Below are 27,214 nucleotides of genomic sequence, written 5' to 3'. Positions count from 1 at the left end.
CCTGAAACAAAAGATAAAGACACATAAATACCTGGGAGAGTCTCAGAGAGGGATGCAAATGATACCTGAGGTGGTTCTATGTTTTCCTAAGCAAAGGAAAAAAAGTACAAATTAGACACCCTAAGTTCAGTGAATATGTAAATGATGTATCCCAAAGGAAAAAATAAGGCCTTATTTTGGTAGTAGGAATTATAAGCACAAAATGAAAAGAAAAATCAATAGAAAATGAAAAGGTCTAAGCAAAACAAAGACAACCTGAAAACACTGACTGGTTATCTTGATAATGCAAACATATTTACCAACTGCAATCACCCCAAATAAGGGGTTATATTAATCACTCACAAACTACTTTTCCATTTATTTAAAATCCCACTGTCTAACTTCTACAAAGCAAATTGAAGAACATCATTGAGAAATACCATCTAGTATTACAATATTTTTCAATGAAATTCATGGTAAGATGGCAAAATAAAGAAGATTTCAAACCTTTGTCACATAATTGCCAGTAAGAATGAACTATGTTCACTCATAGATTTAGAATAATTTGAATTCCCCCTTCTTACCAGTTTGCCCACACTTTTTTGATATTTAATCAGAAATGCTGAATTTCACAAAATGCCTTTTCCAAATGGACTGAGATGATCACATAGCTTTTCTGTCTTATTTGGAAAAGTGTGCATATAATTAATATTGTCGTTTGCTTAAATATGCGACAGACTTCCTTAAAATTATTACTCTGGGAAAGTTTTAATCACAATGGGGCTACTGAAACAATGTATTTCTTGACTGAAGGTTGATGTCTAATGTGTTTCAAAGATTGTATCTGGTTATGGAAGCTGTTACAGAACAGGATGAAGTTGTTGCTAATCCCCTCTGTCCTTGGAAATTTGTTAGGGTACAGGAATGTCACCTCTCTCTTTCCTGACACTGGTCATTTGTCTTTACTTTTTTTCTGAATTAATCTGACTGAAAGTTTACTAAAATGTGTTTACCACTATGTTTTAAAATACATTATAATCCTAGCACTTGAGAGGCAGAGGCAGGCAGATGTCTGTGAGTCTAATGCCAGCCTGGTCTACAGAGCCAGTTCTAAGACAGCCAGGACTACAGAGAAACCCTGTTTTGAAAAAAAAAACAACAAAATAACAAAAAAAAAAAAAAAAAAAAAAAAAAAAAAAAAAAAAAAAAAAAAAAAAAAAAAAAAAAAAAGGAAGAAAAGAAAATAAAAAACAAGAGAGACTGAAACGTGACATGTCATTTGGTCTACCTCATAATTTCAAATCATAATTTTCATATAAAAAATATGAGGCCTGATAGAAATAGAAACAAGCTTTTTTCTATGCTTTTCCCCACTTACAAGATTTTCCTCCTTGTCATCAAAATTTGGCTGAACTAACTGCTCATGAACCGGTGACTGCAGGGGACTGGCAGCATTTATGTTCCTCTGACGGACAGGTGTGCCTCCTTTACACAACGGAGTATTGGCTGGTAAAGATTCATCAAACACTTCAGGACTTAAGTCCTCTCCAAAGGTAACTCTCTTCCTCTTCCTCAGATTTAGAAAGCCCGGTGATTTACAGTTTTCCCTACCTACAGACAATAAATGAGAATACATTAAAAAAAAAAGCTGCTTTTCTTAGCTAAAACGCATATACTAGAATGTTTGAATATGGTATATTCAACTGCTGTTTGTATAATAAGATAATTTGTAGAGAAAATGCAAATGGAAGAAAACCATACTTTCAACTAAATGGTACCGATTTAAAAAATTTAAAATAAGTTATAATTATTTAAAGTGTTAATAAAATTGGAGTATCTGAAGTACTTTAGTTGTACCATTAAGTAAAAATTGATAGGCAAAAGCAATAACTTCTTTTTGTGTATGTATGATACTAGGGATTGAACCTAGGACTTCAATCATGTCAGGCCGATGATCTACTGAGCCACACCCTCAGCCCAAGATAAATGAGGTTCTACAAAGACACCTTTCCCTCCCCACTGCTCTCCAATCCCAAGTAATTTCAGAAGCAGTAAAGCATGAGCAGATTGTCAGAAATCTAATATACTGCCTCTAGTTCTAAAAAGAAAATGATACCCTTAGGTCTAAAAATAATTGTGGATAACAGACCTGCTCTTTGTTCTTTGCAATGGTTTGAAGGATCTGGGATTAGATGAGCCCCATCGTCACAGAGGTTGTATTCCTAATGAAAATAAACACCAATCAAAGGTTTTACTCCTTCCATAACATACAAAGTCATTAAAAAGAATGGGACCGTTGAAAATGGTTTTGGAGAGTACCTTTATTTTCTTAACTGTTTTGGCTTAAAACACCATGCTGACAAGACCCAAGCAAAAACTAGGTTCTCTTATTTTTTAATATTTTTTAGTATTTATTTTTAAGTGTATGAGTGTTTTGCATGCAAATTCAAAACAACATCCACTTTGCTGTAAATGGTATTATTAAAAGTAATCTAGTTTCTCTAGAATACTGTCCTAAGTGACTTAAGCACTGAGAAAACTAAGAAGGAGGCCCAAATTCATAAACCTTCATGCCAACTCCCAATCTTAGCTGTGAAAACTACGCCCACATTCCCAAGAGGTGGTCTTTGGTTATTTGGTGGGTTATGGATATTTATTATCATATAGAATAGTGTTACAAATTTAAAGTTTTGTTACACATATATTTTGTATATATGTTTCTATTCTTGTTTAAAGGATTTCTGTATACTGATAAAAATTGTGCCCCACATGTCAGGTGTCTGTGGAGGCCAGAAGAGGCCATTTGATCCCCATTGTGAACTGCCACATGGGTGTCGAGAACTGGACCTGGATGTCTGTAAGAGGAGGAAGTGCTCTTAACTGTTGAGTCATCTCTCCAGCCCCCTGCTGTAGTGGGTAGCCATTCCAGCTTTGATCTGGAAGTTCCAACCCCCATTGAGGCTTCGGTAACTGTCACGCCTACAAGGGGACCCTGAAGACCTGAGATCCGGATGCCCAGCTCTCTTGGTTCCTGGATCCTGGACACTGGAGGTAGACCGAGCAGAGTTCTCCAGAGAACACCGCCAGACTGTGCTACACCTTTCCCAGACCCTGTTACCTATCCCTTCACATGTGAGTTACCCTACAAAATAAACCTCCCTTTTAATTACGTGGAGTTGCCTTAATAATTTCACCAATACCCGGCTTCTGTATTTTAATAAACAGTATTATAGGCCCAAATTAGAGAACAGAAATCCCTAAGTATGGGTTAAAATAATCCCATTTTTGATCTAGCAAACTAAGGAAGATGTGAGTGCCAAAATTATAGTGTTGTATCAGGCAGATTTCACAATGGTTTGAGCATGAGAACGCACTAAAATAAGACAAGGTAAATGATACTAAGAGGGAGCTTTGTCTCAGCATGGGAACAGCACTTTTATAATGGAATTTCCTGCCTGAATATCTATATTTTTGAGGATGAAACAAGAAAGAAGGTTCTGTCTATGTTTATCGAAAAGATTACAGAGGACCCAATATAAAGGAAGGGATGTTATAAATCCACAGACAGAACAAGCCTTGCAGAAGACAGCCAGGCCTGCAGGCCGGATCACAGTCCTGGTTAATCACCACCTCCATTTCAACCTCACCTCGAACCCTTGCCCAGTCCATGGTTTTGAGTACTATAACCACCAAGAACAGCACCTGCTCTAAGAATAGTTCTGCCCGAACGAGACTATCAGCACCCTCCTGAGTTAGTCCTTTCTCCTGACCAGGGAAACACACATTCCATTCTGCTAGAAGGGGCTGATATGTCCAACAAATAATGTACTATCACTGTATACGTGCCAAGGCTGCTGACAAAACAGCTCAGAACATGCTACCTAGTTCCTGTCAACTCCCTCCTGGCTTAGGTTACTGCACTCACAGAAACATGGCTGACTTGAGGTGTTAGACACACGTTTGGAATGGATAGGTTACAGACTGAGGCATTCACCAGGAACTAATTTTGCAATGTAATTCATTATAATTTGGATGAATTTTTATACTGATACAGTCTACCTACATTAAATTCTGAATACCAATGTAATATTAATTTAAAATAGACCAATCTCGGAATACTATTGTGAGTTAAAAAGAAAACCAGTGAGGACAATGCATTTCCCTCGACACCAGTGTGACATGTGAACTTCAGTTATTGCTCTGAAGCAAAATGACTTGGCACTCCTTTGTGTGAGGAAACGGAACTCTTACCTTTACGTTCTCTACAAACAGCTTGCCAGGTTTCTTCAACACAGAACGAAGCACAAAGGTCTCAGAGGGAAGGCTGCTGCTCCTGCACACAGGAGTCATTGGTGACCTGATGGCAGGGGATGTGTTGCAGCTCATGTGTGCTGCAGGTGTGTCAAGTGGAACAGCAACAACTGATCGTGTGCCCTCTACACAGTCAGCAACTCCAAGTCCTTCAAGGGGAAAGCGAGAGGACATCATCCAAATCTGCTTCTTCTAGGCACAAGATACTCACCACACTTGCCAAGATTGTAACACGACATTTAAAAATTCAGTCAGTAAGCCTGATGGTACTCAGGAGATGGAGGCAGGAGGATGGACAATTTAAGGCAGCCAAGGCTACACAGTGAGAACCTGTTTCACAAAACCAAGCACTAGTGGTATAGTTCAGTGGTAGAATGCTTACCTAGCATACACTAAATTCAATCCCTAGCAACGTAAAATGAAAGAAATTCAATCCTAATACTCCCTGCTCAGGGAGGAAACATCAGCGACTTCATTTGGACATGAACAGAAGACAAACAAGTAGCACTGGCCATACATTTAGTACACATCTATCACAAATAAAGATAAGAGGTTTTGGCTCCCACAGAAATCTGGGGCAGAGGGTGGGGGGAAGAAGATCAGGAACGAGCCTTGGAATGCTAATGTACTTTTTCTTAGGATACCTATTACTTGCAACATAAAACCTGAGCCAAACCCTAATAATGAGCCATTTTACTACTCGAGATGGCGGCCTTTCAATATGTAAACACAGTGAAAGAGGAGATGATGAGGAGAGAGATTATCAATCCAAACAGAAGCTGCCCTGCCAAATGTGCAAGCTTCACCTTGGCAAACGGAGGGAGTCCAGTTAAATCGGAAGGAATCTACTCAGGGATGTAGATGCAATCTGACCAAAAAGAAAAAACCCTGTATGATACACACACTAAGACATCATTTGTGCTATATGAAACATGTTATAACCATCTAAATCAGTGGTTCTCAACCTTCCTAATGCTGTGACTCTTTAATACAGTTCCTCATGTTGTGGTTACCCCCAACCATAAAATTATTTTCACTGCTACTTCACAATTGTAATTTTGCTACTGTTATGAATTATAATGTAAACATTCTTGGAGACAGAGGTTTGCCAAAGCACAACCCACAGGTTGAGAACCACTGATCTAAATGAAGACCAGCAGCAAGGGAAGGTAGATATTTAAACAGGACTGCTAAGCAGGATATCATGTAAAGTAGCAGTGCTGAGTCATGGGGCATGGAGGACAGTGAGGCCATCAGAATGCCAGACTCCTGGCACCACAGCATAGGCAAAGACCTACTTGACACGACTTCCAGCCAGAGGAACAAGAATGCAGGCAGTGGGGAAGGCAAGGGAGACAGCAGGTGTATTATATAGTCTTCTTTACACTAACTAACTACCTAAAACAGAAAGTTAAATATAAATCTGTGTTTGTGTCTGGATGTGTGTTAGAGCATGTATGTGCAGGTACCTGTGGAGCCCAGCAGTGCCTGATCTCCTGAAGCTCAAGTCACAGGCAGGTGTAAATCCAATTTGGGTGCTAGGAACCACTGTGAGCCTCTGGAAGATCAGCAGGTGCTCTTTATGGTTGAGCATCTCCTGGGCCCTAACAAAGGATTTCTAATCATCTGACCCATGGGCAGGCTCATCGAATAATCAGCTGACTACATTGACAAAAGCCCCACTGCTCACAGCAGCCCTTCTTTCCCTGTTCACCCCAGCACTTCCAGTAAGATTTAGTGAGGTGCTCAAAAGAACGTTGACCCTTGCTAAGGTGTTACCACTTCAGATGGATTGCAGAGTACCAAGTAAAACGACACTAAGTCTCATGAGAACAAAGTAGAGATCTGCCAAGAAGGTGGCAGTACCTTATTTTACCTAGGTGACAAACACAATCTGTCCTTGTACCTTATCTACGCAGGCAGAAATCCACCCATCTACCTTAGAATGAAAATTAACAGCCAGAGCAGATATTCACTACAAAAAGGGGGGGGGGGGGGGGGGGGAGTGCACGCGAGCGAAAAGTTCTTTTTGAAGCTGAAGGAAAGCTCCAGAGGGAATTTAGACCATTAAGAGTATAAACAAAGGATGAGAGTATAAATGGACCAGGAATAGGGGTATATGCTCAGTAAATAGAAAAACGATTTCCTCTTAAATTACATGAAACAGTTTATGATTTAAAGCAAAAACGGTAACATGCATGGAGTCACAAGCAAGTAAATGTGTATGTCATCTACTGTGCAAAGGGCTAGAGATGTCATGAGAAGGAAAAAAGACACCAAGTCACAGCGTGAGTAAACTTTTGTGTTTTATGAACAGCTGTACACAGGACCACTCAAACGACTGAGAAGAATGTGTGCTGGAATCCCAGAGCAAGAGAAAAAGAGAGAATGAGGAACAACTTAAAAGACAATAAACACTAATAAATTAAAACAGAATTCTTTTTTTTTTTTTTTTTAAATAGGGTTTTTCTGTGTAGCTCTGTAGAACTTGCTTTGTAGACCAGGCTGGCCTCGAATTCACAGAGATCTGCCTGCCTCTGCCTCCCAAGTACTGGGGTTAAAGGCGTGGGCCACCACTACCTGGCTTAAAACAGAATTCTTAAAAAAAAAAAAAAAAAAAATCAAATAAACCAAAAGATGGCATATGGCAAAATAGTAGATGTAAATCAAGTCATAACACTAGTTACTTGACACTTCAATGGGCTAAAGCAGGGTGATCGCCACACCTGTTGTCACAATACTTATGACGTATAGGCAGGAACATTATGAGTTCAGGGTTATCACTGCTATAATAAAAGAACTGCTTTCACTCATTTCAGCTTATAGACACACTCATCATTATGTCTGTGAAAGGGATGGTGTATGTTTGCACTAAGGAAAATCTATACTTACCATGTGAAACTTCCATGAGCTCTGGAAGGGGAGCAACCACACATCCAGGCTGGGCTGAACCAATGTCAGATGACTTCTAGGAGAAAAGACAAAAGAATATAAAGACAACATGTTCTTACTAACAGTACTGCTGATAACACCTTTATGGAGATTTCAATAAACATCGTGGATGACTTGAAAACCTGTTGTTCTGTTGGTCTCTAGCCAGTAAGGGCAAAGTACACAGGGTACTAACCACAGAACACTCACAGCTGCATCCTAAACACTCCACAAAACGATTTTCAGTTCTGAAGAAAAGTGTATGTGATTCATTTTTGTTGCCCATCAGAGCCTGGAGAGCTGTGCTACCTGCTACCCTCTAGAGTGGAAATTCTCAAAAGCATAGCCACATTAATTCAGGAATAATTTCTCCTTTGTGATTTATAACCAAGGAATCAAAGTTCTGGAAAGAAACAACCACTATTGCTTCTGCTAAATGATCATTTTATATTACCTTGAATAGAGCAGAGGAAACTGGGACCATAAGCAAGTCTGTGATACAAGTGGTTCTTGTGTTACAGGGATTGTAGAGAAGTGTTTTGGGATCACTATGCTATGACCCCCCCCTTCCCTTTTTTTTACTGTTATCACAATGGATGAGGGTGGGCTAGACGGCTTAAAGAAGTGCCCACGACCAACCTAACAACCTGGGTTTCAATCCTAGAACCTACATGGTAGGAGCTAAGCCACACACAAATTCTCCTCTAACTCCCACATACACTCTACGTAACTCATGGAAACTAAGGCGTCTCTAGTGACTAGCAAACGTACTAGGTCAGACATAAACTGGACCTAAGCAACAGAGATAGCCCACACTAAATTTCATCCATTGGGCTGACAAGATGGCTCAGCAGGCAAGCTGGATGACCAAGTTCAGTCCCCAGAACCCAAAGTGGAAAGAGCCTTCTCCTGAGAGTGGACCTCGGACCTCCATGTGTACCTGTACCTTTCTTGCCGCCCTCTACACAATTAAAATGTAAACTAGTGGCACTGTGATGGTGTCAGGAGCCTCCTTTCAGGAATGAAAGCAAACCCTGACTGAAGACACACAGGAAGAAGAAGGGGTGATTGGACTGGCTTGGCATCTACAGATGCACCAAAGTCCCCGACTTCGTTAGCATTCTCTGCCCTACTTTAGTAAAACCAGGTAGGCTTCTGTTTCTCCAGATCTTGACAGACCTTAGGTTGTTACAGTCCACAAAATTCCTAATGCTACTTGAAACATCAGAGGAACAAAGAGCGATTTTAAGAGCCTGCTTCCCAGACTAGGTGGGCAAGGATGAACAGACCTGCATAGGCGCTCCAAGTTTCAGCAACTGATCTCCAGGTGATATCTGAATAACCCGCTCAGGGACCTGTGCTCCCTGGATGGACAAAAGCCATCTCCGGGTACACCTGAGACCTACAGTCAAACCATCACTATGTGGAACACCTCATGCAGAAGACCTTGGGCTTTATCTTCTCACAAAAGTAGTCAAAAGCACCCAATCTTCCCAAACAGCTTCAAAACCAACTGACAACAAAAGTCACACAATTACACATAGGAGGCACACACACTCTTTTAAGAACTACAGCAGCAGTATGTATACTAGCAGGAACTAGCATCTCAGGCCCTGACAGTCTCCAAACTGCCTATGCAGAAAACCACAGCTCCGGTTCTATGAGGGAAGCACAATCACCTCAGTAAGATCTGCAGAGGTGCCCACGGCACAGGCTTGCTTGGCGAGCGCCTGCACACGAACCACTTTCCCTTTGGCGCCGCTGAGGCGGTCTTCCGGGCTGCTCTGGGAGGATATTCGCCGCCGCTTTGAAGATGAGTTTACAGGGAACCCAGACTGCTGGTATTCGACAAGACCTTCTTTTTTGGCTATATGTACAAAACAAAAATAGAAACAAAATGATATGGGGATAAATACTTTCTTTATATTTATCATTTAAAATACCATCCACTATAATAACATAATGCCAATTTAGTGTTTGTATGTAAGTCCTCAGTGAAATAAGAAACCTGTTAACCCCTTTCACTCAAAAAGGGAAACTAAAGGCAGGTGTGGTGGCACACACATGTAGTGGCAGCACAAGGAAGGCTAAGAGCAGAGTCCAGAAAGTTCAAGGCCGGCCTGGTCTGTAAAGCAAACTCGAGAGCAGCCAGGACTGCACAGTGAGACTAGCTAGGGCTGCAGAAAGCGGGGCTGCCGCGGAAAGCGGGGCTGCCGCGGAAAGCGGGGCTGTTGCATTCACCTGTCCGCCTTTCCTCTCGCTGCCCGGTGCAGCCCCTGGGTGGTAGATCCTCTGCAAGTGCCATCAGAACCAGTTTCTTCAGCTTTCCAACTTGGACCGAAGACCAGTGTCTCTCCCCCAAGAATCCTCTAGGCCTTCAGATCACACACTGGGACTGACCAGGCACCCAGCCTTATGGACTGAGCAGCTACCAGGTTCTCAACTGCTCCAGGGTGCAGCCAGCAACTGCTATACCAACCAGCCCATAGAATGCAAGCCAGTATAACAAATCTCCGTGGTAATAGATAGTCATTCCATAGGTTCTGTTCCTCTAGAGAATCCTACACTTGGTACATCTAGCCTACAAACTACATGCTGGCAAGACCTGAAAGACACAGTTATGCTCTAATAGTGTTCTAATTTGACTGTACTTCATTTTTGTTGGAAAAAACCAAAAAACAAAAAGAAAACATACAACTGCAATGTGTTCAGTTACTTCTATGTACAAAAGAATTTATTTTTTTTATTTTATTTTATTTTTTTTTTTTTTTTTTGGTTTTTCGAGACAGGGTTTCTCTGTGTAGTTTTGCGCCTTTCCTGGGACTCACTTGGTAGCCCAGGCTGGCCTCGAACTCACAGAGATCCGCCTGGCTCTGCCTCCCGAGTGCTGGGATTAAAGGCGTGCGCCACCACCGCCCGGCTATTTTTTTTATTTTTATTTTATTTTATTTTTTTTTTGGTTTTTCGAGACAGGGTTTCTCTGTGTAGCTTTGCGCCTTTCCTGGAACTCGCTTTGGAGACCAGGCTGGCCTCGAACTCACAGAGATCCGCCTGGCTCTGCCTCCCGAGTGCTGGGATTAAAGGCGTGCGCCACCACCGCCCGGCTATTTTTTTTATTTTTATTTTATTTTATTTTTTTTTTGGTTTTTCGAGACAGGGTTTCTCTGTGTAGCTTTGCGCCTTTCCTGGAACTCGCTTTGGAGACCAGGCTGGCCTCGAACTCACAGAGATCCGCCTGGCTCTGCCTCCCGAGTGCTGGGATTAAAGGCGTGCGCCACCACCACCCGGCTGTACAAAAGAATTTTAATGACACCATGATTATAATAATGAAGTAAAAAAATTTAAAACCTAGACAATAATTCAAGTAATAGGTAAGTTACAAATTACAAATGAGGACATCTGAACGGCTCCTGAGCCATGGAATAGATGGACTCTGTTAAGTAATTAAGAGTGTAAAGTGCTAGAAAAACAGGTCTGCAGGAAAGCCAATATTTTGTCAAGTTCTGGTGTTTAAAGTACTTTGTGACTAAAAAAGCCAGAAATGACTAAAAAAATAATCAAATGAACAATATGGACACAGTGAAGAATACAGCAGACTAGCAAGACGTTGATTAGACTGGACAAATTTGTGGTTAACATCAGGGCTGGGTATTTGTCATTCACATTCGTTTTTGCAAAGTTTAACAATAAGTCTATAAAAATCAATACAAATCTAAATTTGCCACAAGCCCTACTTGAAGTCTGACATGAGCTAGTTAGCACTGGCCTTTTAAAATTAAGAACAAGTGTAACTATGGAAATAAAGGAATAGGTTTTCAACAGAAACCACAGGGTCTGGGTGGGACTCGATTGTAAAGCACTTGTCTAATACATTGGAGGTCCTGGGCATGCTCCTTAGCATCACCAAAATAAAGCAGATAAAACTAAAACAAAACCCTGAAAACAGAAATCTAGATTTCTGTGTAAATACTGCAAATTTTAGCTATGAACCTCCATTTACAGAAACAACCACATTCTGAAAAAATTGCTTTCACACTGTGAAAAATAAATCTTTTCTTGTTGTGGAAAATAATCTTTATACACAAAAGTCCACGCCTTCTACTCACTCAAGTCTGATGTCTTAGACTCTCGATCTGCTTTTGAGGATGCGGGACCACCAGCCATCTTCTCAGTTTCCTGTACTGGGTGAAAAGCAGACCGGAAGGCAGCCATTCGCTCTCTTAAAGCACTGGCATGTCGATACAGTCCTGGGCTACCCTGTGAAATGCATAAACAGAGCACTACAACTCAAACAGCTTCTTAGCTAGGCCTGCCACACCAACTCCAAAACAAAGCACACGAAGAAGGCTTATGAAGACAAGTTAGTGTGACAGAGCCTCTTTTCCTCAAAATTACACATTTTCTGTCTGAATATTTCGTGTGCTGTAGCCATCTTAGTGCGCCTCTGTCCCTGTTTTTTAAGATCGGAGCAAAGAAGAATAACTAAGTGGTTACCCACAGACATATACCCAATATGTTGGTAGCTACTGAGCCAGGCTAACAGAAACTTAAAATGGGTAGGAAGTGTTTTTATAGAGGCTCTAAGACCAAATGCATCTCTACTTACTTACTTACTTATTTATTTATTTATGCGGGGGGGGGGGGGCGGCGGCAGGAGGGGTGTAATAAATCACTCTGAAAAGGAGTCTAAGGGTTAAGAACAACCTCGGTAGCCATCACTGAGACAGTGTCAACAAGACAGTATGAAAGGGAACGAGAAAGCATTTCAGAACAAATCAACCTCAGGGCTGGAGCGCAAGGAAGAAAAAGGCAGAGGGAGCATCCTGTACTGCAAGGGCTACACCAAGAGCAGCCATGAAGTAAATCACTGCAGATCAGCACACTGGGCCTAGCGCACAGATGCTCTCCAGCCTGGAGACCGGGACAAGACAAGGATGACCGCTCTAGTTCCAGCACACACTTCTGACACACTCCTAACTAATGTCTTAACTTTGTAAGATCTGGAAGACACTCACTTCCTTAGGGCTGAAAGCCAACCATTCACTTCAGACACAAACACAGCAAGCCCAGGAGCTTTTAGAAAGCCTGCCCATGAGGTTCTACACAAAAATAAAAATGAATTTATACTACTAGATATAAAATTATAAAGTCCCGTTCATATAAAAAATAGACTACTGATCAAGCACTTTATCCAGGCTGCTTTTTCTTTTATCTTGGGCCACTAACATTTCTCCTAATAAGGACTGTGGCAATTTTAACATTCTAACCTATAGGCAAAAGGAAGGGGAAAAAAGCTACCTCCCTTTACGTTATCATACGGAGGAAAAGCTGTTAAAATCCTGAAGTCATGTTTGATGATCTGCTCTCATATTTGATTCTATTCCTAGTTAAGTACAGTCACAAGACAAGCTGCCTACTACATAATAGTGGAACATTTCAAACTGAAATGTACTTGATGACGTAAACCTTTATGACATAAACAGCACCACATAATATTCCCAACAGGCTTGTGGGCAACTCATCTGTGTAACAAAGATTATCTTAAAGGCACCCACACTATCTTGAAAGTGCCTTTCTGTGACATTATTTGAATATGTCAGGGCTGGTTTACTATCCCAGGAACTCGGAGCACTTAGGAAGGCCTAAACTAAGTTCCCCTAATTAAACCTGTTCCCGATAGAGGAAGAGAACAATGTTCATGAACAAAGCAACGAAAACTTTGTCATGCCTTTGTCTCATGAACTGCATTGGTGTTGCTAAGTCCCATTCTTTCCAGGTACAGAAACTGTTCCAGGTGCTCAAGGCTTTGGGGTAGGGTGGGTGGGTGGGGATGGGAGTGGAGTGATACCCCAGAATGAGGTTTAAGAACATACTCAGATGTTATGGAGAAAGCACCAGTGTGGCTGAGCTTTGGCTATTTAGGAAAGGAGGATCCCAAGTGGCACCTGAATTGAAACCACAATGAAAACTGTTTTAACACCAAGGGAACAAGGCATATAGCAAAAAAAAGAGCAGAAGCCCTCCGGAACAATGGGAAGAAAGCAAGCCTGCGTGTCCACTGACTGGAAGAGGCTGGGATGAGGCCACAAGTGCACAGGGCCCAGACCAGCGGGACAGAGACTTCAAACAAGTCGCTGGGTATGGTTTCAATAGGAAACATGGGAAGGTTAAAGTGACAGAGGCCACGACGTCATTCGTTCTAAAACACCTTTCATCTGTGTAATGGCGGGTGGACTGAGTGAGGATGCAGGAGTAAGGTGACCAGTTCAGGACCCTGGCAGGAAGGATATGAAGAAGTTCAGATAGGCCATGAAATGCAGTCTAAAGGAGTTGGATGGGCACCCCCAGGAAGAAAGGACCGAGGATGACTAAGAGGTATCTGGCCTGAGTGAGCTGCATAAGGTGTTTTAGCTAGAATGATAGCGTCCTGATAGTCAACTTGCTAAGATTAGAACCACAGAGGGACAAACCTCTGGCTGGCTGTGAAGGCATTTCCAAAGCAGGGGGAAGGCCTGCCTTCAGTGCGGGTTGTACTATCCCGTGGCTGGGGGCCCCAGACTAAATGAAGAGAACGGGAATGGGACACTAGTATTCATCACTCTGTTTCCTAGCTGTGGATACAATGTGACCTCAAGCTCCCTTCCTCCACCATGCCATTCCCATCACCAGGGACTGTCCTCTAAAACTGTGAACCAGAATGACCACGTGTTTTGTGACAGCAATGGAACAAGTAACTCATCAGGCCAGGGGATGCTCGAAACACTCCACTCAACACTCCAAGTGACTACACAGGTAGCTGGCATGCAGGTCTGGAGCCCTAGGGATCTCAGCTGCAGACATTTCAGAGTCATCAGCACATAGATGATGCTCAAAGCAAATAGTAGAGAGACCCAGGCATACTGGCATTTCTGAGGGAAGAACTGGGAGGACTCGAGAGAAACAGAAATAACCAGTGACATAGGAAGAAAACTGGGCCAATGTGTAGTCTTACAACCCAAATGAAGAAGTGTCTCAACGTATTAAACACAGCCAAAGTCATGAAGGTCCGAGAGATTAAAAATAGCTGGCAACAGCATGAGGCTAGAGGGAGCAGGGCATGGGGGCACACGCCTGTAATCACAACAGCTGGGGCTTTGAGGCTCCAGAAGGACTGAGTTCCACACAAGCCTGAACTATGCTGAGACCAAAAGGATGGCAAGAAGGGGAATGGATGGAGCCAGTCAAACAGGACAGGTAGGGGGACAGCCAGGTAGGGCGCAGAAAAGGAATGTGGTGATTTAAATGAGAGCTGTTCCCCATAGGTGTGCGCATTTGAACTTGGTCCCTAGTTGGCGTCACTGCTTGGGAAGTTCCAGATCCTTTAGGAGGTGCAGCCTCGCAGGAGAAAGTACATGAGAGGATGAGGAAGTGGCTTTGAGAGCATATAGCCTTGCTTGGGTTCAAGTTTGCCTTCTCCATCTTCTACATGTGAATAAAGGTATGATCTCTCACTAGGCAGTGGTGGCACATGCCTTTAATCCCAGCACTCAGGAGGCAGAGACAGGAGGATCTCTGAGTTTGAGGCCAGCCTGGTCTACAGAGTTCCAGGACAGCCTGGGCTACAGAGAGACCTTGTCTCAAAAAACAAATGAAAACAAGTTATGCTCTCTCGGCTGCCATGCCTCCCCGTTATGGAGTCTCTCCGGAAAATGGGTTTACATAAGCTAAAGTAAACCCATTTTCCTTAGGCAGCCTCCATCACTGTATTTTATCATAGCAATAAAAAATAACTAATACATAGAATGAGAACACAGTGATCTGGTGACCCAAAGGAAAAAAGGGTAAGCTAATCACAAAAGAAAACCCAGCTCAGACTAGTACCCAGAACCATAATAATGCAATCACATGACTGGTAACATAACCAAGCTCTAGGATGCTGGAGAGAAAGGGCAGTGTATGAAGAAAGAGGGCTAATTCTTCGCTGTCCACTGTGGGCAGTGAGCACAGAATTCAGAAGTAAACAGCAATGGAATATTTATAAGATATTTAAGGGGTGGGGCTAGAGAGATCACTCAGCACTGGCTGCCCTTATAGAGGACAGGACTTGGGCTCAGTTCCTAGCACTCACATGGCAGAGTTTACAACCCTAGAACTCCAGTCCCAGGTGATCTGATGCCCTTTTCTGACCTTTGTGGGCACCACACACATGTGGTGCACATAGATGCATTTTATCTTTCAAGTAAAATCTTTAAATAGATTCAGGAGCTGGGGAGCTGGTTCAGTGAGCAAAGAACTTGCAACACAGGCATGAGGACCTGAGTTTAGATCCCCAAAAGCCATGTAAAAGCAAAGTATGATGGCGCATGTCTGTTGGGGGGTGTTACACAGAGAAAGGCATATCCTGGAAACCTCCTGGCTAGTCTGTGTAGCCAAGTCCGAAAGTTTCAGGTTCAGTAAAGAGCAATAGAGGAAGAAACCTGATGTCAACCTCTGGGCCATACATACGCTTAGACTCACATACACAAAAAACAATCTATCAGCCTACCTTGCAATGTGGGACACTTCTTACCTACAGGAGGTTTTGTAATAGCATGCACTGATCATTTGGAAAATACTCGCTTTCTGTGTTCTTCACACCTTCTAAAAAGTGGTTCATTTAAAAAAGGCGATATCAAAGTATTTTATGTTATACCCACTGATCAGTCAAGAAGCTGTTAAGTGCAGTCACGGGTACATGTTTTCTAAAATCTTAATTTCCTCTTAAAATGCAACCCTCCTTACTGATAAGACAGGGTTCAGTTTCTGTGGTAGATCGCTGCCTATCCGTGACATTTACAAGCCCGACAAACCACAATTTTTCTATCAGTTGATCCATCAAGTAAAAATCATGGTTTTGTGAAAAAATAGCCAGGTCGGACCACACAACTCAATCATACACATTTTTAGAAACTTCTGAAGTGTTTGATGCAAACTTCCCACTTCATTACACACAATATTTGAAGAATGAGATGTAGTGAAGTTTATCATTATTAGTGCTTCAGAGATATTTAATGAAACTAATATCATTTCCTGTGACTTGCCCAGCAAGTACTAATATGATGACAGTGTGATGTCATTGTCATGGCCCATGCTAATAGGCCAGTAATCCCACTCATGACTAGTTTTGCTTCATGAGTATAAATATCAACATATTTTGGGGTAAAGGCAAATAACATTTAGTAAAATTAGAAAAACAGTTGATTTCATGGATCTTCCAAAAGGGGACTCAGGAAAACTCCATGGTTCTGTTTTTACATGAGCAAGAAACTGTCTCATGCACAGACCATGTTGCAAAGCAGAAGAATGATGTGGAAATAATGGAAGTCAATTATTCTAGAGTACGAAGGCCAGCATCACAGTGGTTGCCCTCTGCAGAGTAGTGCTAAGTGGGGCCTATGGCTTTCATAACAAGCCTTCAACTATTTGACCTTTTAGGGGCATGCATTAATTTGATAAAATCTGAAAAACAAAGAGCTAAATACACCAGAAAATAAGCCACTTGTTCCTTTTTCTCCTTCTCTGCCCAACCAGCAGTTATGAAAACAGTAGACATGCAGAGGAGTCACAGAAAGAAAAACACTAGGAGGAGAGCTTTCCTCCTTCTATGAAAATTTTACAAAACAGAAAGCCCCTCTAGAAAGTCAAAAATCCGCTAAATCTTACCATAGCCATGCTAGGTTATCAGGCTGTATGTTACCCCACAATCCCTGCAAGACATAGAAGGTAGTCCGTCCTCCCACCCCTCAAGACCCAAACAGAGAAGTGTCAGAAAGCAGAACCCTCTGTTAGAGTGAAACATGTCCTTCACAAAATGCATGAGCACGCAGGAGAAAATATACCTGAAAACGGGAATTGTGTGCCAATGGAGATCTTGTAGCATTCTTTAGGCTTCGCTGCTGAGCAATGAAACGGATCAGGCAATTTGTTTCTGGAGAGCCCCGGACACCAACTGTAGACCGTCGCCTGGTCTTCTGAAGGGAAGATGACTTTCCTGCAACAAAACGACCTCACACATCAGAATGAAACATGGCAAAGGTCCGTAATTGTGTCCTGTGCCAGTGATGGGCCACCATGAGTGAGAAAATAGAGTAAATACATGTTACAGGAAACTAAAGAATTACTGGCAAAATAGCTCATGTATAAACAGTTGGATAGAGACTTTCACTTGACCACCAATTTAATTAATGTTTCTAGATCAGCACTTGGCACATAGAAGGCCATGAATACTCTTAGTTTTCATTTGTGTTCTATATCCCCAGTACATGGAGAGGGCAGGAGTAACAACTTGATGCTAAGAATCTCTCCTTGTTTATAACATAAACCATGTACCTATACTATACTGTACTATGGTTTCACCTACTGTGGTCATCCAAACTCTGAAAATACTGCATGGGAACAGGCTAAAGCAATTCACAGATTTAAAACATGCTATTTCAAGCACCATAAAATCCACTGTCCAACAACATCTGGCCCAGGATGTGCCTCATCTTTCTGAAGGTAATACCTATGCCTTACATGTCACATACCTCAGGTCACTCACTGGCTATCTGGGCTGTAAGACAGTCGAGGTTCGCAGCAGTAACTGCACTCAAATAAACATTATTTTACTGTGGTTCACTCCAGTCTCAAGAGCAGTGATGGCAGTAACTCAGCTACGCTAGAAGTCCTTCTTTTAAGTGACCGCTAGGTATCTAAGCAGAGAAACAACACTTTGTGATGGTTAAGCTTGATTCTAAACTCAACTAGCTTGATCAGGGCATGTTTCCGAGAGCCTACTCACGGACCAGTAGGCCACATGCCACATCTCTTACTGTGGCTAATTTATAAATTAAGCACAATCACTGGTATGCATGTACGCATAGCAAAAGTCAGTATCTATAAGCTTTATTCATACCTTTGGTTCTAAAAATTTACTAGGGCTCATGGAAGACAGCGCCTATGTGGCTGGGGTCAGTGAGAGACTCCTGTATTCTGTTCTTAATTTTTCCAAAATAATTCTTTTACTCTGAGATAAGCTACTTAACCTTCAGTATATCATCCTGAATTTTGCCCATGCACACAAAACTGATTCTAGTCTCTTCGGCGATAATTCTGAACAACACAGAATGAATGCCACTTTGGCTTAGCCGAATTCAAGCCTTACAAAGTATGGTGTGATTGGCCCCTCCAGTGCCTCATTATCTTTCTTTATGATATCCTTCTTGCTGTTCAATTACTCAAAGAACTCCATTCCCATATTTCTTTCTCCATCTAGGTCAGATTTGACAGGTGAATTTTCTTCCTGAGGTTGAAGGAAATCAGCCTCTGGATCAATTTTCTGTTTGTGAGTTTTGAATGAGGTATACAACTTGCCAGTGCTATCCTTTCTTAACTGCCTTTCGACTTCCTCTTAGTTTCATATACGATGTTTTCTAGGGTAGCACAAAGAACGACTGACTTAGGAACACTGTGTTGGGAGTCCTAGGACCCCTTTGGTCCCTGCTGTCCATGGTGAGCTGTGATGAGCACAGAAGTCTCCCCAAACAAGCCAGTCTGCAGGGTCAATATAAATATACACAGCAAGAAAGTCAGTCAGTATAGACATGTACAATGGGGCCTACTACGGCTATTTTTTAAACTGAAAAAGTGCAATACGAGAACTTCTCTTACCTGAAGGGGTCTTAACAAAGCTTTCAGGTGTGATTCCCAACTGCTCTACAGTTATTGTGGAGAAGTCCAAAGGTGTCTTAACCGTACTGGGGGTGCAAAGATTAGGAGTCCCGTCTTCTATATGCTTCTGAGGGGTCACAAACTTCCCGGCTCCCAAGATAAAAGAGGCATTTTCTGAAAACGGACAACACGTTGCAGAGCTGAGCAACACAATCAAGAAAAACACTCAAACCTTCCATCTAACCGAGGCAACAAGTCACCAACATACCAGAATCATTAACGGCACACTCCTTGGATTCAGAGAGCGGCTCGTCGTGTGAACTTGTATCCATCTGGAAATGCAGGACATAAAGAGAAACAAGAATAAAAAGTGAAAAATAATCCCAGTACAAGTCAAAAAGCATGCGACGGAACTCTAACGAAATCTGTACTAGAGGAACATGTGGGGAGAGAATTCGGGGCGTTCTGGTTAAAGAGATGCTATTGACCTAACAAAGCAGACCTTACCTGACAAGTCGGGCCTTTCCATCCCTGGACCCCGGCCGGATAACAGACCTACCTCTTACACTCGAGGCCCGCGCGTTCCCTCAGACGACGACGACAACGACGACAAGCGTCGCGCAGGCTCCGCTTCAGAAAGCACCAGAGGCCCGGGAAGGGAGCCGGCTTGGACTCCTGCTGCCCGCTGCACGCCCGGACACACCACGTCCAGGCGAAGCGAACTGGCCTCGCTACCCGCCAGCAAATTCAAACTGTGGCCACGCCCCCGCGGAGGGATCTTCCCGAGCCGTCGTCCATGTGCGAGCGTGCGTCCCGCTCCCTCCAGTCCTCACCGTCGCGCTCTCGGACGCCGCAGGGAGACCTTCGTGTATCCCGGGAGAACTACGGACAGCCCTGAATGACCCCCTAGCGAGACATACCTGCGGCAAAATAATATCCTGGGGACTACCTATGAGTCCCGCGGAGCAACACTTCAGTTAGCAGACAACTCCGCCTCTAACCTTTGGATTGGCTGCTGCAAATTTCGAAAATGAACCATTAGACCAATCGCGACATAACCGCAGGATGGCTAGTTTCCCTCATTAGCCAATCCCAACACCAGCCGTTACCTTGGTGGGTGGGATGGTAGGAGGGGTTGAAGCAGAGCAAGGCGCTGACTGGAGTATGGGACTTCAATGTCCCGCCTCTTCCTTAGACTCCGCCTCATTATGCAAATGAGAGCTGCCTACACTCCAGCGTAAGCCTGCTCAGTAACGCTTAGAGCCACCCTTTACCGGTAGGTTCTGCTCTGATTCGCTGATACTCCTTTCCGTCAACCAGCCTTCAGCCTCTCTTTCCTCCCTCCGCCGACTGGCGTTAGTCTAAGCCCACCCCTTCGCGGAACTCTGATTGGCTGAATGCCGGCCGGCGCCGAGCGTTGATTGGCGTTGCTCAGTGTCGGTCTTGGCGCGGTTGGGGGAAGGGCCGCTAGCAGGCTAAGGAGCCTAGGGGCGGGGTGGGAAGGAGGCTCGGCCAACCCCGGGGTGTGGGACTGAGAGTGCGTGCGTGAGGAGTGTGGGGCCGACCAGGAAGGTGGCGAAGGGCGGAGAGTCCGGGTGGGAGGCGGGAGGGGTCTCGCGGGCGCGGAGCGCGGCGGGTGGCGGGCCGGGGGCGAGGGTGGCGGCTCCCTCAGGACCCGGCGCGGGCGGCGCGATGCGGCGGGTCACGCTGTTCTTGAACGGCAGCCCGAGGAACGGCAAGGTAAGCGGCGGCGGGGGCGCGACCTGGGGACGGACCCCTCAGTCCCCGACAGGTCCCGGCACCCCGGCCACCGGAGCTCCGAGGCGCCGCTGTCACCTGAGCGGCGGGCCGAGGTCCCCTCCCACCTTCCCGCGGCACCCTCCTGTCCTTATCCGTGCTGAGTAATGCTCAGCCCCGGGAGGAGGCAGAGATCACCGAGGCGGGTGACCCTGGCCAGATCGGGAGAAGGCAAACTCCAGGGGACAGTTGAGTGACAACCTCAGAATGAGGACCTGGTCTGCAATGCTTCCCTCCTCTTTCGAGGTGCCTGGGGCCCCCTGCCCTGACACAGTGCAAAACTTTTGTACACGTTTTATTGTGTCGCCTTGTTTTGGTCACTTCGAGGACGGTGACAGCAGACCAGAATGACTTGATTTGACAGTAGCCTTTGCTGCGTTTAGGCCTCCGTGGAGGGCGTGGTGCTAAACATTTTTCCGATGTTACAGCAGCCTCTTGCCCCACCCTTGAAAGTTATTTGGAAAATGTTGGCTGTTTCTGGCGGGCTGGTAATGTGTGGTTAAATGACCGCCCCACACATAAGTAAGCCTGTTTAAAGGCTCAGAAGTAATGAAGCCTTTTAAAGTTTCAGTTCAAGGTACATTGGCCCCACTCTACTAATTGGCCAGAAAACTCTTTAATTCCTACACGTATGCATAGCAAAACTACTCAAGAGCATTAAGGGAGGAGGGGGGCTTTTCAACTAGTCCGTAGTTTTGAATAAAGGGACTCTGGAAATCTGAACCACAGTGAGGTTGTGCTCTGCAACTTTGTTTTCTTAAAATTTGCTATTCATACAGAAATAGTATTGGCATAAGCTCTACCAGTGCTTCAGAAAATATGTGCCGCAAGCAAAGGCTCTTATCAGTTCTGATCGTGAACTTTTCCTCTACCAACTCTCGAGCTGGCTGGTTTTCATAAACTAAAGTCTGTAGTTACTGAGAGATTTAGTAGATCCAGTGTTAACAGTTGTATTGATGTGCACTTTGACCAGTGCTGGCCTGTGCTGTGGTACTCCATGAAGTCCCAGTGCTTAGAGGCCCTTATGAATCCTCAACTCTAAATTTCTTCTGAATCCACTGCATTTTATTGTCCAAAAATTGAGTGAGTTGCTCTTTGTGTATTATTTAAATTTTTTAAAAACCTTCTAAAAGTTTTAAACTTTGTGTTTGACTGTGAGTTTCCAATTTAAATCTTATTTACTTAAAATATCAGAAATTTGAAATTTCAGAAGACTGGGGAAAGTGCATCTCAAATAATGGTGCATGCATATGCTTTACAAGCAAAGATGGTAAAGTCTGAAGTGAAGAATACTGACATTTATTATTTCAAAGAAACTATGCCCTAAGTCCTTCCTACTAGGCTGGAGAACATAGGTTCTGAAGCTGTTTCCTCTCCTTTCGGTTGATGGAAAAATATATTCTTATTTTGTGTTCACTGGTGTTTTGCCTGCATGTCTATCTGTGTGAGAGTGTCAGAATCCCTAGAACTGGGGTTTCAGACAGTTGTGAACTGCCATGTGGGTCCTGGGAATAGAACCCAGGTCCTCTGGAAGAATAGTCAGTGCTCTTAACTGCTGAGCCATCTCTCCAGCCCCTAAAAGGACTCTTATTTGACAAGATCACAATACTGCCTGCATATGTATATGGATGGATATGTTGTATATACATAGCAACTATATTTAATCAAGGGTGTCGTAAACACGGCGTAGATGCTCATTAAAATATTCCCAAATGAAGTGCTACTCTGAAATAGTTTGGTTTCCTGTCTGTAAAGTAGATATATCATTTAGATTGTCTCCTTACTTACCTGGTTTCTATTTTTAATCCCTTAGTCATGAGAACAATCTTTTTTTTTCAAATGAGTTTCCCTCTTACAGCTTGCTTTGTGACTATGGGCCGGGAAGTAGCCCTCATCACCGTGCATCAGGGTATCAACATGCATTTTCTGTTTGCGTAACTGATAAGTGCTCTTAATGTTGATGAAAGAGCTGGTTTCTCCTAAGTGAAATGAAATACCATGGAGGGTATAAGATGACCCATTGGGATTTAGGAAGGAATGTATATTATTTTTGTTTTTATTTAAAAGCAAAGTAATTTTAAAATGTGGCTTTCCTAATGTGGAAAAGCATGCGGGCCTTTAGTCACTGAACTTGTCGAGCTGGTCCAGAACAGAGGCCTGCACATGTGAGTAGGTTGATCGCCAGCACCGGTTGGTTCTCTCTGACATATGATATATAGACGCCTCTAAGTACATTGGAGATTGACGTCATTTAGTCTTAACTGAATAAGCCAATGCCAAGTGACTTTACAAGATTACCTCAAAGACACTGCAGATTGAAGCCAGTATTGATTATGCAAGCACAGTAAACACTGAGAAAGTGGCAAAGCTGACTGCTTTTCCTGGCATTAGCTGTAAATTTAAAATAATAATAATAATAACAATAATAAAAGGATCTCAGAAGCCAAAGAGTGCCATGTTTTAAGAAAATTATTTGAAGTTTCCCTTAATCATTGCTATATTAATAGTCAGCTTCTTCTTTGGGTTATATGGTTCTTTGACTGATTATCCAGTGGTATGATGAGGTCATTTTAATTACTAAGACTTGAAAAAAATGTATTTGCCTGTACATGTTGGCAAATGGTCTTGGGGATTTTTTTTTTCACTTTGTCTTAGTTTTTAAAAACTTTTAGAGGTTGCTGGGCAGCAGTGGCACACACCTTTAATCCCAGCACTCGGGAAGCAGAGCCAGGTGATCCCTGTGAGTTCGAGGCCAGGAGGTTAAAAGCACTGCACAAGCAGCTTGTGTGATGAGCAGAGTTGGCATCCTGAGAAGCAGATGTTAGGTGGCTAGGGTAGTCCACCAGGACTTCCAGCCTCTGAAGGCAAGGATGAGGGCTCTCAGGAGGAAGCTGCTTAGCATTGCTGCCCATGGTGCCAAACTCAAGGATCAGTTGAGAGACCCTGCCTCAGTGAATAGGTGAAGACCACGGGAAAAAGACTCCCCAAGTCGTGCTCGGGCCTCAACACACATGTGCACACAGGTGCCTACACACCTGAACACATGCACATGAAAAAGAATAAAAACCTTTATTGTTTGAAGGCAACCTTGTATTTAGCAGAATCTCACTAAAATTAATGATAAATATTTAAAAGGTCCCTGCTGGCCAGTTTGTCATCTGAGTAAATAAAAATCCTATCATTTAGAAAAACATTCCTGACAGTGGCACACTGTTTACAATTAAATAAAAACACAACTGATTGAGCGTGAGCCCAAAACTCTTCTACTGATGGGCTTTGAGGACTATACTCCCCAAACACTGACTCATTTGAATCATAGGGAGGAGGGGGCTGTTATTGGCTACAGAAAGGTCAGCTGTGCCTATACCATCCATCTTTGCTCCATATGCTTCCCCATTTCCTTTGATCTCTTTACTATTTATTCCCTGTAAAGGGTAGTATTAAGAACATGAAATGAGGGTTCTTACATCTAAATAAGACATGTGGCCTGAGCAACCCTGTATTATTGCCACCAATAACGAGTTGGTCAGATCATTGGCTTTTTGTAAACAGCATTCATTCATTCAGCTACCACTTACCAAGTACTGTTTGAGTGTGACCCTCCATGCCAAATGCAGCAGCTACAGGAAATAACCTGTATTCTGTACTGACGTTTGCATTCTTAGTCCAAGAAAGAGCTTCCCTTCTATCTTTGATATCAAGTCAGATATGTGTGGTTGGTATCATATACTCAGACTGCAACTCATTATATTGTTAGAGGTAAAAATCTGACTCTTGGAATCCAAACCTCAGTAAGAGCTTGGCATTCTTTTTTTGTTTGTTTGTTTGTTTTGTTTTTTCGAGACAGGGTTTCTCTGTGTAGCTTTGCTCCTTTCCTGGAACTCAATCTGTAGACCAGGTTGGCCTCGAACTCAGAGATCTGCCTGGCTCTGCCTCTTGAGTGCTGGGATTAAAGGCGTGTGCCACCACTGCCTGGCGAGCTTGTTTGTTTCTTAATATATTTGATGTATACAGAACATTGCAATATAAAATATTGATGTACATCAAAATGAAAGGAAAATCCTACAAGACATTAATTTTGTTTCTCTTTGCTGCTTTCCTAGTCTTTCCAAACTTGACTTTTTCATTTCATATTTCTATCAATTAGTGGCGACGTCTGCCTTTTCAATGCTTTCGTGAAGTCCATATGTAAAATATTAGCACAGTTATCCATTTTCCTGTCAACAGACTTGTATCACCTATACTTCTGTATGTGTACTCTAGCATAAAGAAGACTCCTAGAGTGCTTCAGGCACAGAACCACTTTCAAGACTTAAAAACAGCGCTGTCCTCCAACCCCAGCAGGTCTGAGTGAGGCTGGCATATAGCATTCTATCACAATTCTCTGTGATTCTTACATTACAGGTTTGGGGCCGTAGTTTGAGAACCACCTCTCCTCCTCCCCCTTTACCCTTTCCTTCCCCATCTCTGGAGAGATGGCTCAGGAGTTAAGAGTACTTACTGCCTGTAGAGGACTGGAGTTTGAATCCCAGCATCCACATTAGGTAGCTCACAACAGCCTTATAACTAACTTCAGCTCCAGGACATCAAATGCCTCTGGTTTCCACAGACACCTGCACTCACATACAACCCCCCTCCAGATATATATTTTAAAAAGTAGCCCCCTGAATCCAGTAAATGCTGCCCATATGCACGTGGTTATGGGACCATCCACTTGAGTATGGACAACCTACCCCTAACCATGTCCTCAAAGTAAAGTGACTCTACCTCCCTCAGCAGCCTCAACTGCCAATAGCTGCTCCACCAAGGCCTCACCCCATTCATGTTGAAATTTTGACTGACTTGATATGATGGTACAGGTCTTTTGCAGGTAACTATAGCTACTGTGAGTTGATGTGTGCAACAGTTATGTCCAGAAGTCAAGCATTTCTCAGCGCTCCTCCTCATTTGCTAGCTCTTACATTCTCTCTTCCCACTATTCCTAGATGCTTCCTAAGCTGTGGGTGTAGGTGTGTGTGGGGGGTAATTTAGATGATTCACCCACAACTGAGTACTCACAGTCACTTATACTTCGCACTCTGAGTCTCTCTATTAACTGTTACCCACTGCAAAAAAGAAGCTTCCTTGACCAAAGTTGAGCAGCATTAATCTATGAGTATAAACATAGATATTTATAACTCAGTTTGACAGCCTGAAAATTTAACATGACAGCAGTGGGTTCCTCTCTAAGGCCTGTGAGCTTTTGACCAGATTGATAGTACCAGGCATGAAATCCCTCCTCTAGAGCAAGCCTCATACCCAGTCAGAAAGTGGTCGGTTATCCCTTGTATCTGTCACACCACTCTTACACCAGGGCACATCCTACCAGGCCAGTCTGTGTTATATGATCCAGCACTGAATTAAGACTGTTGACATCTTTTTCCCTCCAGTATCCTGCATAGCACCTTTTGGTACTTTGTAAGCTAGACAGTAGGGAGAGTGTTTCTCTGTCAGTCAAGGTTGATTTCTCTTACGTTCTGTATCTAAAATGAGTGCTATCTTCAGCAGTAGAGGCTTACCATCTAATTATGGTGGATAACCAAGAGTGATGGCAATAGCCTGTGGTTGTTTTGGTTACTACTGGGGCCTCTTGAGGCCCAGATAACTAGTAGGTAGGCATACCATGACCTGGCACTGAGATTTCTACTTAATGACCCATGTGTCCTGGAGCAGCATTGTCCACCCATGCAGGATACCCCCCCCCCCTCTCTCTCTCTCTCTCACACACACACACACACACACACACACACACACACACACGAATTTTTTAATAAGGCCTCTTCATAATCTTGAGTCTTGATGAACACATTCCTGTTCCCTTCTCCGCCCTGTCTACCTTCCCGTCCTCCACTTACCCTTCTTTCATGTGGCCTGTGTACTATCCTCTCTGATAATACTTTCTACTTGAGTTGCAAGATCATAGCTTTCCATACAGCTATTTCACAAACTCTTGATTTTGTTAAGCCTTCCTCCACCTCCTTATTTCCCCACCTCCCACCAAGTGTTCAGTTTTAGAAGGTAATTGCAGATGGTTTTTTTGAAGTCATTGTGGGTACTTATATTCCCACCAGCAGTACTTATCTTCCTGCTGATTGTATTCTTTCCACTATTTAATATTGTCATAATTTTCTTTTTTGAGACAGGGTTTCTCTGTGTAGCCCTGACTGTCCTGGAACTCACTCTGTAGACCAGGTTGACCTCGAACTCAGAGATCAGCCTGTCTCTGCCTCCTGAGTGCTAGGATCAGAAGAAACGTGCCTCAACCACCGAGCTAGAATTTTCAATTTTTAATAGTGTCCTTGACCTCAAGAGTATTTAGACTATTTTATTTTAGGAGTAAAATCATTTTCACTTTTGAACTCTATTAAAATTGAAGGCAGAGTGAATTGAGTTCTCCATTTTAGGTTTAAATTATTATTGATGCTTTGGTTAGATAAATCAGTATGCATAATTTAACCATTTCATACTAATAGTATGTTATAAAAAATAT

At 43.1% G+C, this 27,214-nt stretch overlaps 2 protein-coding genes across 2 annotated transcripts in view; one reads left to right on the top strand and one right to left on the bottom strand.

Annotated features, from left to right (window-relative positions):
- Cdca2 (cell division cycle associated 2) overlaps positions 1-19,614 on the bottom strand; it is a 36,078-nt gene extending 16,464 nt beyond the window's left edge. Inside the window, exons 1-11 of the mRNA XM_052734243.1 lie at positions 19,448-19,614; positions 19,157-19,220; positions 18,889-19,062; positions 17,079-17,230; positions 11,328-11,478; positions 8,901-9,088; positions 7,183-7,258; positions 4,231-4,439; positions 2,129-2,201; positions 1,358-1,590; positions 32-86 (exon numbers count right to left, since the gene is read on the bottom strand). Of these exons, the coding sequence (XP_052590203.1) occupies positions 32-86; positions 1,358-1,590; positions 2,129-2,201; positions 4,231-4,439; positions 7,183-7,258; positions 8,901-9,088; positions 11,328-11,478; positions 17,079-17,230; positions 18,889-19,062; positions 19,157-19,220 (1,375 nt within the window). The 5' untranslated portion in view covers positions 19,448-19,614. The remainder of the gene's footprint in view (positions 1-31; positions 87-1,357; positions 1,591-2,128; positions 2,202-4,230; positions 4,440-7,182; positions 7,259-8,900; positions 9,089-11,327; positions 11,479-17,078; positions 17,231-18,888; positions 19,063-19,156; positions 19,221-19,447) is intronic.
- Positions 19,615-20,497: 883 nt separating this feature from the next.
- Positions 20,498-27,214, top strand: part of Kctd9 (potassium channel tetramerization domain containing 9) — a 30,154-nt gene continuing 23,437 nt past the window's right edge. The window contains exon 1 of the mRNA XM_052732868.1: positions 20,498-20,628. Within this exon, the coding sequence (XP_052588828.1) occupies positions 20,581-20,628 (48 nt within the window). The 5' untranslated portion in view covers positions 20,498-20,580. The remainder of the gene's footprint in view (positions 20,629-27,214) is intronic.

Source organism: Peromyscus californicus, unplaced genomic scaffold (genome assembly GCF_007827085.1).
Source record: "Peromyscus californicus insignis strain IS unplaced genomic scaffold, ASM782708v3 Scaffold_12__1_contigs__length_115047231, whole genome shotgun sequence".
Lineage (NCBI taxonomy): Eukaryota > Metazoa > Chordata > Mammalia > Rodentia > Cricetidae > Peromyscus > Peromyscus californicus.
This window is presented reverse-complemented; position numbering and strand designations above follow the sequence as displayed.